We start from the raw sequence: 14488 nt of genomic DNA, 5'->3' as shown, positions 1-14488 counted from the left end.
CCCAGCAGGGCCCGCGCAGACCGGCCCTGCCGCGGGCACCGGAGCTCAGCTGGCTCCCACAAACCGGACCCCTGCTTCAGCCTGGACACGGTGCTCTCCCACTGAAGCGACCCAGCAGCTCATTTTCACAGGAACCGTGCCAGGGCCAGCGGGGCTGCGGGACGTGAGCTGGGGACAAAAAGGGTCCCGGTGTTCGGGCAGCGGGCCCGACTCGGCACCAAGAGCCAGCCAGGCTCAGCCGTGCTGAGCTCGGGGTAAACAAACTCACCCTTTCACCCTGACCTCTTTAGCAAATGAAGAGACCCAAAAAATCCAGGCCAAGGCACTTAAACCATCTTTCACTGGTCCCTCTTATCCCCACCCCATCTGAAAAAACATTATTCAGCTGCGCGGAAGCCACGCAAAGCCCAGCACCCGAACCAGAAGATACAAGACCCAATACCTCTAAGGACAGATATATTTTTAATTAATCATTTTTCCATTTCTAAGTTACCAGCTGCAAGAGGCTTTCAGATCGTTTAAAGCCCGTGTCTGAGAGGCAGAGCTGACTCATCAGGGAGGTGCAGGATGTGTTCACTTACGGGACCTTGTGGGAATTGTCGGGCTCCTGAGCTCCCATCGCTTAAAGCCAAGATTCCCTTGGACCCGGTGTCATGGAAGGGCAGTTCCGGCACTAGCGTCCCCCTTCACCGACAATTCTCAGAGATGCCAGGAGAGACTTTATTCCTGGAGGAGAGCAGCCACCGCAGCTCTGCCAGCTCTGCAAGGGGACAGGGAACATGTCTGGGTGAAAGAGGCTGCAAAACAAACAGCCGGGACTGCAGACTGAGCCCCGACCTGCTCCTGCTCAGCTGGCAGAGCTGCTCTGGCACCTGCACGTCTGTCCTTGAGTGCAGGATGGCTGCACGTCTGTCCTCCCCGCAGGATGGCTCTCACCGGGGAGCAAAGAGGGCACCAGCGCAGGATTTATCCTCGGGTCTGTCGGGGCAGGAGCTCAGCCGGCTCTGAGGCAGCGATTGCATCATGCAGCAGCACCGCAGGTCCTGCAGCGCTGCTGTCACACAAACGAGTCAGCGGGAGCTCTGGCCCGCGGGGCTTTCCTGAAGGGCGCTGAAGCCGGAGCTGCGATCTCATCCCGGCCCCGCGCCCCGGTTCCGCTGCCCGCGGGGCTGCCGGGGGTCGCAGCCCGCGGTGCCGGGGGTCCGTGCGGCTTTCGGGGGGCTTCGGGAGCCATCTGCTGTCACCAGCCCAGATTACAGCGAGGGACGCCAGAAGGGCTCCGCTTGAGCCACCTTCCCGGAGTCACCGGGGCTGGGAAAGACCTCCCAGAGCATCATCATCACAGCCCAGCCTGTGCCCGATCCCCGCCTTGCCAACCGCTCCAGAGCACTGAGTGCCGTGTGGGGTCGTTCCCTGGACACCTCCAGGGATGGGGCCTCCAGCACCTCCCTGGGCAGCCCCTGCCAGTGTCTGATCACCCTTTCGGTGAAGAAACTCCTCCCGAGAAAATACCCAGATTTAACTACAGGCAGAAATAAGAGCCCCTCAGGGAGATCACCACCTCGCCCAGAAGGGCTCTCCAGAGGAAACTCAGTGCTTCCAGCACAAGGAAGGACTCCACTTGAGGGTCTGCCCGGAGCAGAGCTGGCATTCCAGCCCCACCGGGTCCTGGCATTAATCCCGGCTCTCACAGCCCAGGTGGAAGCAGCAGGGCACTCCCCCTGCTCGAGGGCCCGGCGGGGCTGCGGGGAGCGTGGCAGAGGACGGGGAGGTGCTTTGGGAACTGAGAGGCTTTGTTCCTCTGCAGGCAGCAGGGTGGCACAGGGCCTGGCACGGCACCGTGCCCATGTCCCAGCTCGCCGCTGAGCCTGGCTGTTCCTGTCCCAGATGTTTCTGTATCCCAGGTGTGTCTCTATTCCAGGTGTGTCTCCATTCCACCTGTTTCCCCATTCCAGCTATTTCCCTATTCCAGCCGTTCCTGTCCCAGCTGTTTCTGTATCCCAGGTGTGTCTCTATTCCAGGTGTGTCTCCATTCCACCTGTTTCCCCATTCCAGCTGTTTCCCTATTCCAGCCGTTCCTGTCCCAGCTGTTTCTGTATCCCAGGTGTGTCTCTATTCCAGGTGTGTCTCCATTCCACCTGTTTCCCCATTCCAGCTGTTTCCCTATTCCAGCCGTTCCTGTCCCAGCTGTTTCTGTGTCCCAGGTGTGTCTCTATTCCAGGTGTGTCTCTATCCCAGCTGTTTCTGTATCCCAGCTATTACTCCATCCCAGCTGTTTCCCCGTTCCAGCTGTTTCCCCATCCCAGCTGTTTCCCCGTTCCATCGGTTTCTCCCTCCCAGCCGTTCCTGTCCCAGCTGTTTCTGTGTCCCAGGTGTGTCTCCAACCCAGGTGTGTCTGTATTCCAGCTGTTTCCCGTTCCCGCCGTTTCTCCCTTCCCGCCGTCTCGGCTGCCGCGCTCCCCCGGGCCGGCAGGGGGCGCGGGCCCGCGGGGCCGCAGCGCGCGTGCGCGGCGGGCGGCGGAAGCGCGCGGGGCCGCGGGGCGCCCACGGGGCTCCTTAAAGGCGCCGCGGGCGCGGAGCCGCCGCCCGCTCCCGGAGGGACGCGCCGAGCCTGGCTGGAATGAGCAGGTGGGGCGGCACCGCCGGCGCTTCCCCCGGCACCGCGTCCCCCACGTCACCTCCCGCCGGCTCCGCCGCGCGCGACCGCGTGACTCAGTTTCCCCCGGTGTCGGGGGTCGGGCGCGGAGGCGGGCGCAGGGACCCTCCCGGGGAGGGGCGCACCCCGAGGCTGCCGGGGCTGCGGGTCCCGGGACGGGGAGCTGTAGGGCCGGGGGAGGGGCCCGGCCCTGGGCTGGGGAACGAACCCACCCCCAGGTGGAGGGGCAGAAACCGCGTGGGGATTCGGCAGGGCAGGGCCGGGCTGGGCTGGGACACAGCAGCGCTGTGCCCGGGCTGTGCCCGGCAGGACGGGCTGTGCCCGCTCCGGGGCTGTGCCCGCTCCGGGGCAGGACGGGCTGTGCCCGCGCCGGGGCTGTGCCCGGCAGGACGGGCTGTGCCCGCTCCGGGGCTGTGCCCGGCAGGACGGGCTGTGCCCGCTCCGGGGCTGTGCCCGCTCCGGGGCAGGGCGGGCTGTGCCCGCTCCGGGGCTGTGCCCGGCAGGACGGGCTGTGCCCGGCAGGACGGGCTGTGCCCGCTCCGGGGCTGTGCCCGCTCCGGGGCAGTTCGGGCTGTGCCCGGCAGGACGGGCTGTGCCCGCTCCGGGGCTGTGCCCGGCAGGACGGGCTGTGCCCGCTCCGGGGCAGGACGGGCTGTGCCCGCTCCGGGGCTGTGCCCGGCAGGACGGGCTGTGCCCGCTCCGGGGCAGGACGGGCTGTGCCCGCTCCGGGGCTGTGCCCGCTCCGGGGCTGTGCCCGGCAGGACGGGCTGTGCCCGCTCCGGGGCTGTGCCCGGCAGGACGGGGCCCCGCGCCGGCCGCGGTGGAAGGTGCGGACCCAGCGTCCCGTCCCCGAGGCCGCAGCAGCCCGGGCACCGGCCGCAGGATTTCCCTGTGCCTCGGGGCTGCAGCCAGCCCGGCACAGCCCCTGAGCTCCCCGCATGCCCGTCCCTGCGAGCTGCTCGCAGTCGTCGCCTTCAGCCGTGTTGCTGTCCCCTTGCTGTCCCCTTGCTGTCCCCACCGCCACCGGGCCACAGCCAGCCCCGGCACTCGGGGCCAGCAGGGCTCTGGGCTGGGGACGTGTTTTATCCCGCGTGGAAAAGGGAGCAGCTCCAGCTGGGAGAGCAGCCCGGGGGCAAACGGGAGCCCCCGGTGCCCCCTGCCCCAGCACAGAGGGGCTGAGCGGGGCACGGCACTGTGAGGAGCGAGTTTATCAGGTGGGGCAGAGCTGGGAGCAGGAGATTTCCCTGCTTGCGCAGGCTGAGCAGGAGGGTGGCTCACGGGCAGGACCCGGCCCCTGCCCCTGGCAGGTTTTGCAGTGGCTCTGGGTCTGTGGGGCACCTGCCACACCGTGATGGGCACGCCGGGGAGCTGTGCCCAAAGAGCCCCCGGGTCCGGGTGGGCTCAGGACAGGCCCAGCTCCCTGTGGGGCTGGCACGTGTGGCTTCAGGACAGGCCTGTCCCAACCTGCAGCCTTGGTCACCCAACAATTCCAGAGCCCGTAAAGGGGAGATTTATGACTTCTCTGACCTTGCAGATTGATGAGTCAGATGGTGAAGGTTTTTTGCTGCATTCCCAGGCTTTAAAGAACCCTGCGGGTTCCCAAAGCCTGGAAGCTCTCCTGCTATGGCCGTGTCCCAGCATGATAATCATGCCCAGGCTGCAGCGAGAGGGAGCAGCTGGTGCTGGATGTTCTGAGGGTCACTTCTGCACATCCTTCTGCCTGGGAAGGGTGTGATATCCCCTGCTTCCCGAGGGCAGCACACCAGCCCTGGAGGCTGCAGCCTTGCCAAGCCCCGGCGGGATCAGGCAGGAGGTTTCAGATGCCTAAACCCTTCTTGGGGTCCTTGTTGCAAACTCACAAGGGGGATCTCCCCCTCCCTGGTGTCCTGCCATGGCTGCACGGGGCTCTGCTGCCATCCCAGCCAGAGCTGGGGGTGCTGTCACAGTGTGGCTGGTCTTTGCACTTTGTTCCTTCCTTTCCTTAATTTTCCGAGTGCAGGGAGGGGACAGTCCTGCTTCCCCAAGGACAGGGAAGGCTGGGCTGTCTCCAGCTCTCCAGCCAGGCCGGGCCTGCTGCCAGTGTGGGGCCAGGGGGTGTTATCAGGGCTGGGCTGGCCCGGGAGCCAGCCCTGCCACCCCCCAGGACACCCAGATGATGGGGGCCGTGTGCTGCAGCGATAGCGCAGCGGGCGTGGGACACCTGGGACGCTGCTGCACGGGGGATGCTGAGGGGCTCCCCGGGCACCTCCCCCTGGACAGGGACCCCCAGCCCTGCATCCGCTGCCGTGCCTGCAGGGGGACGGTGCCATGGCTGAGAAGACGCCGAGCCCCGGTGGGGGCATCACGCCGCTGCAGCAGATGCTGGCCTCGGGGACGGGCGCCATCCTCACCTCCCTCTTCGGTGAGCGCGGGGGGCGGGCGCCGGGCTGGGGGTGGCACAGGGGTGGCACGGGGGTGGCAGGGCTAAGGGACGGTGTCTTTTCAGTGACGCCGCTGGACGTGGTGAAGATCCGGCTGCAGGCCCAGAGGACGCCCTTCTCCAAAGGTAACCCCGCGGGGGCAGGGTGGGGGGCTGCAGCTGGCAGAGCTGGTGGCAGGGATGCAGGGATGTCTCTGCTCCGGAGCGCGGGGCCGTCGCAGGGTGGCAGCTCACCCTGGGCCCCTCGTGCTCACGGGCCGGGGGCCCTGCCGGGGCAGCCGGGCTCCTGCTGGGCTCTGTCCTGCCCCTCGGCAGCCTCAGGGGCCAGCGCTGTGCCTGGCAGCCCCCAGCCCTCCAGGGGCTCCGCTTGCTGCAGCTGCTGGCTGCTCCCCCACTGCCTTTGCTCCAGGCTCCTGCTGCTCCCCCTGGGCTCTGCCCCTTCCTCTGGGGTCAGTGGCTGGGGCTGGCCCCAAGGGACTGGTGTGGTGACAACAGGAACTGCTTGGGAAGGGGCAGCGGGGGCACACGGTCACCCACAGAGCCCTCCCACCGCCCCGGGTGGTGGCGTGTCCCTGTGTGGGTGCTCAGTGTGTCCCCATTGTGTGTTTCAGTGTTGGCAGCGCAGTCAGTGCCCTGGGGCGCTCAGCCGGCCACATGTGAGTACGCCAGGGGCTCCTGCTGCCAGTGGCTCTGCTTTCCCGAGCCTTCATCCTGGTTTGCTTCTCCACTGGCGGTGCCTTGGGCTCCTCTGGCTGCAGGGACATCCCTGCACGATGGGGGCTGGCACTGTCCCCAGCCAGGCTGCCCTTGCCTGGCTGGCTGAGCCAGGTCCGTGGGCATCTGTTGTGCAGCAGGCCTGGCTGGCTGTGGTCCCCCTGCCTTGTCCCTCTGTCCTGTTGCCACTCAAAGTCCCCTTGGATTTCCACTGCCCGGTGTCCCTTGTGCCTGGCCCGGGAGCCCAGTGGAGGGGCCAGTGCTGACGTCCCCGCTGTGCCAGACCAGCAGAGCCAAGGCCAAGTGAGGCATAAATCCTCTCCCATTGCTGGCAGTGGGTCCTGCTGTGTCCCCGTGCCTGCCACGGAGCTGGGTGTCCCCGTGCCCTGGTTCTGGCCATGACCAGACCCTTCCTGGAGGGTTGTTCCTCTCCTGGCCTTGGTCTCGGACTGGTGCACGCTGGGCTCAAGCACCGAGGGTTTGGCTCCTTCCTGGAAGATGTGACGGCTTTGGGCTCGGGAAGCTGGGCACGGGGCAGAGGGGAGGGTCTGCTGGGTCATGGCAGTGCCGTTGTTTCCTGCCCCAGGGAAGTGTTTCCTCTACTGCAACGGGCTCATGGACCACCTGTACGTCTGCCAGAACGGCAACGGCTGCACCGCCTGGTACAAGGCCCCCGGCCACTTCACCGGCACGTTGGTAGGAGCTCCGGGCATGGCCAGGGCCTCCCCACCCCAGAGGGGTGTTGGGGTGTTTTCTGGGGGGTTGCTTGTCCTTCTCCCACCTGTGACTCCTGTCCCTGGTGCTCCGCTCTCTCCCCAGGATGCCTTTGTGAAGATCACACGCCATGAGGGCATCAGATCTCTGTGGAGCGGCTTGCCCCCAACACTGTGAGTTTGGGAATTCTGGCTGGTACCGCCTGCCCAGGCACACAGACTTAGGTCCCAAGCGCCCTGCCAGCCCCCAGGGAGGGCACACGCCCCTCACTGCCCTCTTCCTCCTTGCAGGGTCATGGCCGTGCCAGCCACCGTCATTTACTTCACCACCTACGACCAGCTCCGGGACTACCTGCACGCCCGCATGGGCAGCTGGAACCACTGCATCCCCTTGCTGGCTGGGGCCCTCGCCCGGCGTGAGTACCCCTCCTCTCTGGGGTCCCCCCACGCCCACCCCGTGTCCTGGCAGGGCTCGGTGCCCACACTCAGTGCCCGGCTCTCCTGGCACGGTGCTGGAGGCTCTGGCACGGCCGCTGCGGCGGACAGAGCTCATTGCCTGTGTCCCTCTGCTGCAGTGGGTGCTGTGACGGTCATCAGCCCCCTGGAGCTGATCCGCACCAAGATGCAGTCGCAGCAGCTCAGCTACCGCGAGCTGCACGCCTGCATCCGGTCGGCGGTGGCCCAGGACGGCTGGCTGTCCCTCTGGAGAGGCTGGGGACCCACCGTGCTGCGGGACGTCCCCTTCTCAGGTATGCCTGGGGGCACGGGGACACGGGGCAGCCCTGAGCTGGGGGTGCCCGGGGGTAGCACTGGTGTCTCCTCTCCCCCAGCTCTGTACTGGTTTAACTACGAGCTGGTGAGGACGTGGCTCTGCAGGCAGCCCTGGCTGGACGGGGCCACGTTCACGGTCAGCTTCGCGTCCGGGGCCATCTCTGGCACGGTGAGTTTGGGACGCTGGGGCTCCCCTGGGGGTGGTGATGCTGTGGTGGGGAGGAGTGGGGCTGGGATGGTGCTGGGAGGTGACAGCAGAGCTGGCACTGGGCAGGAACGCCACGTCCTGGCTCACCGTCCGTCCAACCCCACAGGTGGCCGCGGTGCTGACGCTGCCCTTCGACGTGGTCAAAACCCAGCGGCAGATCGAGCTGGGAGACAGCGAGGTGCACCCAGGTGAGGGGCCAGGCTCCAGGCAGGTGCCTGGGGGGCAGCCAGGACTCCCCATGGCTGTCCCCAAACCCTCACCTGCCCCCCTCTCCCCACAGTCACAGCCTCCAAGCCTTCCTCCACCTGGCTGCTCATGCAGCGGATCCGCGCCGAGTCTGGCACCCGGGGGCTGTTTGCAGGTGAGGCTGTGCCCCAGCCCCATGCCGGTGTTCCGGGTGCCCTGGTGTCACCCAGGGCTCACGGCGCTGTCCCCGCAGGGTTCCTGCCCCGCGTCATCAAGGTGGCACCTGCCTGCGCCATCATGATCAGCACCTATGAATTTGGCAAGAGCTTCTTCCAGAAGCTGAACCAGGAGCAGCAGCTGCGGGGATTGTGAGCGGGCCTGGGGCAGGGCTGGACGCGGCCGTGCCCAGGGGACAGCGCCAGCCGTGCCCAGGGCACAGCGCCGGCCCTGCTCGTGCCAGGTGTCCCAGGAGCGGCGATCCGCGCCCGGCTGTGCAGAGCCCAAGTGCCTTCGTTCCTGCTCTGCCTCCCGCTGCCACACACGGAGCCAGGGCCGGCCTGGCCCCACTCCCTGTCCCAGCCACGCTGGGGGACATCTGTGCCTGCTGCTGTGACACTGGGGGGAATCCGGAGCCCCCCGCGCCCATCCCCTGGGGCTGGACTGATGCTGCTGTTGGATTCATGGACACGTGTCCCAGGGGACTCGGCCTGGCAGGAGATGGAGCTGAGGCTCTGGCAAGGACCAAACCCCAGACCTCGGGGGCTTCTCGGCCTGCCTGGGCCCCCCAGCCCTGCTCTGCCTGGGGATCTGCCCCCCCGACCATCCCTCACACAACCTCGCCTTGCTGGCTCTGCATGGCATGGGGACACGTCAGGACCCTCTCCCTGCCTCTGGACCTCTCCTCCCACTCGGGATGTCCCCATCCGCTGTCAGACCCTGGGTTGGACAGACCCTGTGTGGGGACAGACCTCACTGCTGCTCTGGGGGGCCAGTGTGGCGCCCCTGCCCCATCCTGTCACTGCAAGGGCCTGCCCAGCTCTGCGGGCACTGCCCCCGTTACCCCGGGACTCATGGAGGGAATTTCTCCTAATTTCTTAAATAAAATAATTGTCTCTTAGTGGAAGGATTTCTCTCTGTGTGCTGGGGGGCTGTAGAGACACCTGTGGGGTGACAGCCCAGCCGTGTTGTGTGGGCACAGTCTGTCACCCACGGGGTCCCAGCTGGGCGTTCACTGGGGGTTGGGGACCCCAGGACCACCATCCTCCCCCGGCAGCCCCCGCTGCTGCTGGGCACGGGGCTGGCCCGGCCTTGGTGCTCTGCTGTGGCCCGAAGGTGCTGTCCCTGCCCAGAGGGGCTGGAGGAGCCCCACTGAGCACCCCAACATCCTTGCCAGGGCCAGGGCCTGGTGGCAGGGGCCACGAGGGGAGGTGGGTGACAGGCCAGCTCTGCTTGCTGCGTTTATTGATTCCTTTTGCTCCAACAAGGCAGATGGGGCTGAAATAAAAACCAAAATCACCCAAAACAACCCAAAACCCAGGGGAGGACGGGGAAGAACGGGGAGAAGAGTCCTCCCCCTGTTGTGGGGATGCTGCTGCAAGGGGGGGCAGGCAGCCCCCACAGTGGGGGGAGCTGGGGGAGGCCAGGCAGGCGCAGCCCAGGCGGGCACCAAGGGCCGAGCAGGAGGGACAGTGGGGCCAAGCGGGACCCCCACCCCGGGAAGGGGCTGGCCCTGACCCCCGGGGCCACGCGGGACCCCCACCCCGGGAAGGGGCTGGCCCTGACCCCCGGGGCCACGCGGGACCCCCACCCCGGGAAGGGGCTGGCCCTGACCCCCGGAGCCACGCGGGACCCCCACCCCGGGAAGGGGCTGGCCCCGCTCCCCAGCAGCTGGCACTCGCAGCTCCCCCACCGTGGCACAGTTCGTTCCCCCCGTCCTGCCCCCATCCCGACAGGTCCGTGTCTCCAGCCGGGCTCCGGGCTGGGGGGCCGGGGGGTCTCAAGACGGGGAGGGGGACGCCGGTCCCCAGCCGCCCCGGTGGGACGGGCGGGTCCCTCGCCGGTGCCAGGGCGGCGAGGGGCGCCGAGCTCCGTCAGTCCGGGGCCGTCACCGGGCCGGGGGTCTCAGCTGGGGCTGCGGGTCGGGCTGGCTTCCGTGCTGTCGCTCACCAGGCACTCGTTGGACTTGAGGCTGGCCAGGGACTTGCAGCTGGGCAGGGAGGCCAGGGAGCCGCAGAGCCCCAGCATGGAGGGCGTGGGGTCCTTCCCTGCGGGCAGAGCGGGCGTCACGGCGGGTTTGCGCCCCGTCCTTGCCCTGCCACCCCGGGGGGACAGGGACCACATCTCCTGGCTTCCCTGCACTGCTGGGGCAGCATCCTGCCCACGAGGAGGGGGCTGCTGGGGGGTCTCGACGCCAGGGTGCATGTGGGGAGAGGCGCTGAGCCCCGGGGGCACCCTAAGGTGGGTGGGGGTCTTACCCATGGGCCCCCAGGGCTCCCCTTCGCGCTTGCCCTCGCCCAGGCGCTGGGAGTCGGAGCTGAGGCTGTTCTCGGCCGAGAGCTGGTCGGTGCTCACGAAGCTGTGCCTGCAGAGGGACGGCTCTGAGCCCCCGGGGCTGGCACAGCCCTGGCGCTTCGGAGGTCTCTGCCCCCGCTGCGAGCTTGCCTTCGGTAGAGTTTGCTGTCCGAGCCGCTCTCGTTGCCGTTGAGGGTCCCCAGGGAGGGCCACTGGTTGACCAGGGGTGTCACCATCTCCTTGGAGAGCTGGGCCAGCTGAGGGTTCTCGCAGGGGATCAGCCCCGTCCTGCAGCAATGGCAGCTGCTCAGCTCCCGGCACAGCCACCAGCGCCGGGAGCTGCCGGGTGACACGGCCCAGGGGCGGGTGGGACGCTGGGGACACCCAGGGACCAGCTCCAGGGACCCCCAGCCCCCCGAGCCCCCTGGCCTGGCGCCCCACTCACAGCTGCTCCTGCAGCTCCAGGATGACGCCCTCCAGCTCCCTCTTCTCCAGCTGGTTCTGCACCATCACCTCCTCCAGCCGGAGCTTCAGCCGCTTGTTCTCCGCCTCCAGGTCCTTCAGCTGCGACTCCCGCAGCCGCACCAGCTCCTCCAGGTACCCCTGTGTGAGGCCACCGTCAGTGCTGCCCCTCTGCCACTATCCCCATGTCCCCAGAGCGGCAGGGAGCGGGCTGGGTCACCGCAGCAGCAGGATGAAGGGCTGGGGGCACCACTGGGCTGTGGGAGCGGGGATGCAGAGGCAGAGACGCTCCAGGCTGGAGCATCCTGGGCAAGCTGAGACCCTGACGGCCCCAGCCGGGCTCCCGGTACCTTTTGGGCGTAAACAATGCGGAATTTCTGCTCCATCTTGCGCCACTTGTTGTACCAGCTGTCCTCGTCGGTGACCAGGGGCAGGTAGGGGTGCTCAGGTGAGCTGTCCTCGCTTGTGCTGCTCTCCACACTGCCCCGCTCCTCCTCCTCGCTCAGGTAGTCGTAGCTGGGGGGTGTGGGGGCTCAGCAGGGGCTGCCAGGGCTTCAGGGAGCCCCATCGTGGTGCTGGGGGAGAGATGGGGGGGGGTGCCCACCCCAGGAAGGGCCCCCCAGCTCCTACCTCTGGGTGAACTTCAGGTAGGGCGTGTAGTCAATGACCACGGGCGTTTTGCCGTCCATCACCTCTCCCTTCAGGCAGAAGCTGAGCAGAGGCAGCAGGAGGAGGTCAGGGGCTGTCAGTCGGGGCCTGCGTCCCACTGTGTCCCTGTCCCCACCTGAAGTCGATGGCGCTGAGCCCGATGAGCATCCCCGTGAGCACCGTGGACTCCTCCCGCAGCATGATGGCCCCGTCATCGTAAAACCGCCTGGGGGGAAACACGCGGCTGGATGTGCCCCCCCCAGCGCCCCAAAACCCCCCCGGCACCCCAAAACCCACCCCAGCCCACCCGCACAGCCTGCTCCAGTCTGGCCACGGCCGGCAGGGCCGGGGGCTGCTCACCTGGTGGTCCGAGTGTCCCGCAGGGCCGTGGAGATGTACTCGGACATTCGCTTCTCCATCAGCGCCACGCGGATCCAGGCCCGGCCCTGCGAGAGCGCCCCGGGCTCTCCTGAGGATGGGGGCTGCCTCGGGGGTCCCCACACTCCCACCCCCGGCAGCAGCTGGAGCTCCCCACACACGAGTGGCTTTGGGTGCCACGGGGACCCACCCACAGCTGCTGCTGCGTCCTGTGGGGCCTGGGGATGGAGCTGCAGGAGGGCAGGGAAGGGAGCAAGGAGCGGGCACAGAGGGCTGGGGCTGGGGATGTAAATATGTAAATATGTAAATGAGATGGATGGGATGGGATGGGATGGGATGGGATGGGATGGGATGGGATGGGATGGGATGGGATGGGATGGGATGGGATGGGATGGGATGGGATGGGATGGGATGGGATGGGTCCATGTACCAGGGTCAGGGTGGAGTGAGTGGCAACGAGGACAGGCATAGAAATGGGGATGGGGCCAGGGCCAGGGCCAGCACTGGTGCCTTCCTGACCTTGGCCCTGGAGGTGCTGATGTTCTCCATGTTCTCGATGCTGCTGACGCAGTTGTTGGGCACCTTGCTGCAGGCCAGGCGGATGTAATCCCAAAACCCGCGCTGTCCATCGGAGCTGAACCAGCTGACAGGGCCTGCGGGCACCCCCGGGCTGGCTCAGGGGCCAGCAGAGCCCCTCTGCCAGAGCCGGACGCGCTCCCTGGTGCCGGCACGCGCGTCCCCATCCCACGGGACGCGGGGATGGGACGGGGACGGGCCCGGGGGCCGCCATTACCTTTGAAGCGGTGGCTGAGGATCTGCTCGAGGATGGCAGCGAAGTTGACGAACTCCTCGGAGGAGTCGTCGATGGGATCCGCCGTGTACTTCTCCAGCAGGGTTTTCACCGAGAACCTGGCGAGGGAACGGGCGTCGGGGCTGGCAGGGGACGCTGCCCCGGCGCCCACCTCCAGCCTGGCACACGTGAGGCTTTGGCACCGCGGCAAAGCGCTTCTCCAGCTGCTGGCTCCCGCTCCCGGCAGCGGGAAGAGGGCGTCGGGCCGGGCCGTGGCTCGGTGACCCCTCTGTCCCCGCGTCCCCAGGGACCCCGAGGGGCGGCCGCCGCTCCCCGCCGCGCAAGTGGCCAGGAAGGGCGAACAAAGGCCCCCTTCCTCCCGGCCGTGCGCGGGCGGTGATGGCTTCCCCTTCCGCCCGGCCGCTCGTGCTCGGGGCCCAGCGACGCCGAGGACGCGGACACGGACCCGCCGGGCCCGGCAGGACAGGGCGGCACGGGGCAGGTGTTCGGCGTTTGCCTGGGGGGCACCGCCCCGTCTCGGGGGTCTGTGGGGCGCAGCTGCCTGGGGGGACCCCCCTGACAGCAGGAGGAGGGTGTCCCACCGCGGCACTGAGGTCTGGGGGTGCCTCACGGCACAGCACCGAGCGCCGGAGGCATCCTGGCGCAGGTCCCGAGGGTCTCCGTGCCGTGACAATGGGGTCTCCAGGTGCCCCATGCCATGGCAAGGAGATCCGCTGGGTCCCCTGTCATGGCAGCGGGGTCTGGAGCTGCCCCGTGCCACGCTGAGGAGCCCCGGGGTCCCCAGACCCCAAAATGAGGCCCTGGGGGTCCCTGCCAGCTTGCCCAGGCCCTGGTACCTCCCACATCCCCCCGCCCTGGGCCAGGCTCCAGCGCTGCCAGCAGCAGCAGCCCCTCGCCAGCCCCCGGGGGTGTCACCCCACCCCTGCGGCCCCGCAGGAGCCACCAGCCCCCCCAGCCCGTCCCTGCGCCCCCTTCCTGCCCCCCCATCCCGGTCCAGCCGGGAGTCTCCATGACAACGCTCATCCTCCATCCTTCATCCCCATCCCCGCCGCTCCGGGGCCCTGACGTCACTTCCTGGGCCCCCGCCCGCATGGGGGTCCCCAACCCCAGCCCCCCCCGCACCCCGCTGCCCCCAGCACCCCCCTCACCCTCCGCTGCCCCCCGCATCCCCCCGCCGCGCCCGGTGGCCCCGACATCCGCGCACCGGCCGCCTCCATGTTGTCACGGTGTCCCCCGCCCCCCGTCTGCCGCTTCGCGACCCCCCCAGCCCTGTAGACCCCCGCAGTCCCCCCGAGCCCCCCGGAACCCCCCGGAACCCCCCGGAACCCCCGCAGCCCCGGCCCCACCGCCCGCAGCCCCGCGGCCCCGCAGCTCCGCGCCCCCCCCCCCTTTCCCGCATCCCCATCCTTGTCCTCCCCCCTCCAAACCTGAATCTCCCCCCCTCAAAAAGCGACTGCAGCAACAACAAATCCCCCCAGAGGGGGCAGGGGCGGCGGGCGGGAGGGATGAACCCCCACGGCCCCTCCCCGCCCCCCGTCTCCTCCATCCCCACCGGCGGTGGTCGCTTCTCCCTCCCCCCTGCTCTCCCCCACCCCCGCGGCGCGGAGCCCCCCGGCCGCCCCCACCTGCAGACGGTGATGAGGTTTTTCCTCTCCACGGCGATGTTCCTGGAGGAAGCTTTCTTGGAGGAGAGCCCCAGAGCCATGGCAGCCGGCACCCAGCTCGCTTCCATCCAGCGGCCCCGGCGCCGCGGCCGCGGGCGATGCCCCTTCCCCCGTGGGGACCCCCCGCCCCACGGCGCGGCCCCCGCGCGGCGCAGGCTTTGCTCCGCCGGTGCCCACGCCACGGGCCTGCGCCGCCCCCCCCGGGATGCTCTCCCCGCCCCCGGCCCCCCAAATCCCTCTCCGGGGGCAGAAGAACGAGGGCAGGGCCGGGGGGTCCCCCCTGTCCCTCCCGGCGTGACGTGACACTGCTGGGGCACCCCGTGGGTAAAGCCGCGGGGAGGGGGCAG

General features: G+C 68.4%; 2 protein-coding genes across 5 annotated transcripts; one reads left to right on the top strand and one right to left on the bottom strand.

Moving 5' to 3' along the window:
• The first annotated feature begins 2527 nt into the window (after nucleotides 1–2527).
• Nucleotides 2528–8790, top strand: SLC25A39 (solute carrier family 25 member 39). Of its 3 annotated transcripts, XM_021538476.2 has the most exons (12): nucleotides 2528–2628; nucleotides 4952–5057; nucleotides 5142–5201; nucleotides 5687–5731; nucleotides 6376–6485; nucleotides 6609–6676; nucleotides 6794–6918; nucleotides 7078–7251; nucleotides 7333–7442; nucleotides 7588–7669; nucleotides 7762–7842; nucleotides 7921–8790. In XM_021538476.2, the coding sequence occupies exons 2-12, from the start codon at nucleotides 4964–4966 to the stop codon at nucleotides 8037–8039; spliced, it is 1068 nt and encodes a 355-aa protein (XP_021394151.1). In that variant the 5' UTR covers nucleotides 2528–2628; nucleotides 4952–4963; the 3' UTR covers nucleotides 8040–8790. The 3 variants fall into 3 exon arrangements, with proteins under 3 accessions (XP_021394151.1, XP_021394152.1, XP_021394150.2); XM_021538477.2 differs by lacking the exon at nucleotides 5687–5731; XM_021538475.2 differs by lacking the exon at nucleotides 5687–5731 and having other exon boundaries at nucleotides 7078–7442.
• Nucleotides 8791–9759: 969 nt separating this feature from the next.
• On the bottom strand, nucleotides 9760–14278 carry RUNDC3A (RUN domain containing 3A). Of its 2 annotated transcripts, none has more exons than XM_021538472.2 (11): nucleotides 14103–14278; nucleotides 12460–12575; nucleotides 12186–12319; nucleotides 11649–11734; nucleotides 11425–11514; nucleotides 11271–11351; nucleotides 10991–11156; nucleotides 10624–10781; nucleotides 10329–10466; nucleotides 10142–10248; nucleotides 9760–9931 (listed from the first exon to the last, which is right to left on the bottom strand). In XM_021538472.2, the coding sequence occupies exons 1-11, from the start codon at nucleotides 14207–14209 to the stop codon at nucleotides 9789–9791; spliced, it is 1326 nt and encodes a 441-aa protein (XP_021394147.2). In that variant the 5' UTR covers nucleotides 14210–14278; the 3' UTR covers nucleotides 9760–9788. The 2 variants fall into 2 exon arrangements, with proteins under 2 accessions (XP_021394147.2, XP_077644501.1); XM_077788375.1 differs by lacking the exon at nucleotides 14103–14278 and adding an exon at nucleotides 13905–13961.
• Between the last annotated feature and the right edge of the window lie 210 nt (nucleotides 14279–14488).

This window comes from Lonchura striata, chromosome 25 (assembly GCF_046129695.1).
Source record: "Lonchura striata isolate bLonStr1 chromosome 25, bLonStr1.mat, whole genome shotgun sequence".
Classification (NCBI taxonomy): Eukaryota; Metazoa; Chordata; class Aves; order Passeriformes; family Estrildidae; genus Lonchura; species Lonchura striata.
Note: the sequence above shows the minus strand (reverse complement) of the source record. Positions and strands in the feature narration are given on the sequence as shown.

Bases quoted from the DNA above. Each gene is read 5' to 3' on its own strand.
- RUNDC3A (XM_021538472.2), bottom strand. From the start codon at position 14,209: ATGGAAGCGAGCTGGGTGCCGGCTGCCATGGCTCTGGGGCTCTCCTCC. The intron at 12,576-14,102 runs GTGGGGGCGGCC...TTCCCTCGCCAG, and splicing joins AACCTCATCACCGTCTGCAG to GTTCTCGGTGAAAACCCTGC. The intron at 11,735-12,185 runs GTCAGGAAGGCA...GCGCTCTCGCAG, and splicing joins TCAGCACCTCCAGGGCCAAG to GGCCGGGCCTGGATCCGCGT.
- SLC25A39 (XM_021538475.2), top strand. From the start codon at position 4,964: ATGGCTGAGAAGACGCCGAGCCCCGGTGGGGGCATCACGCCGCTGCAG. The intron at 6,919-7,077 runs GTGAGTACCCCT...CCTCTGCTGCAG, and splicing joins GGCTGGGGCCCTCGCCCGGC to TGGGTGCTGTGACGGTCATC. The intron at 7,443-7,587 runs GTGAGTTTGGGA...CCAACCCCACAG, and splicing joins CCGGGGCCATCTCTGGCACG to GTGGCCGCGGTGCTGACGCT.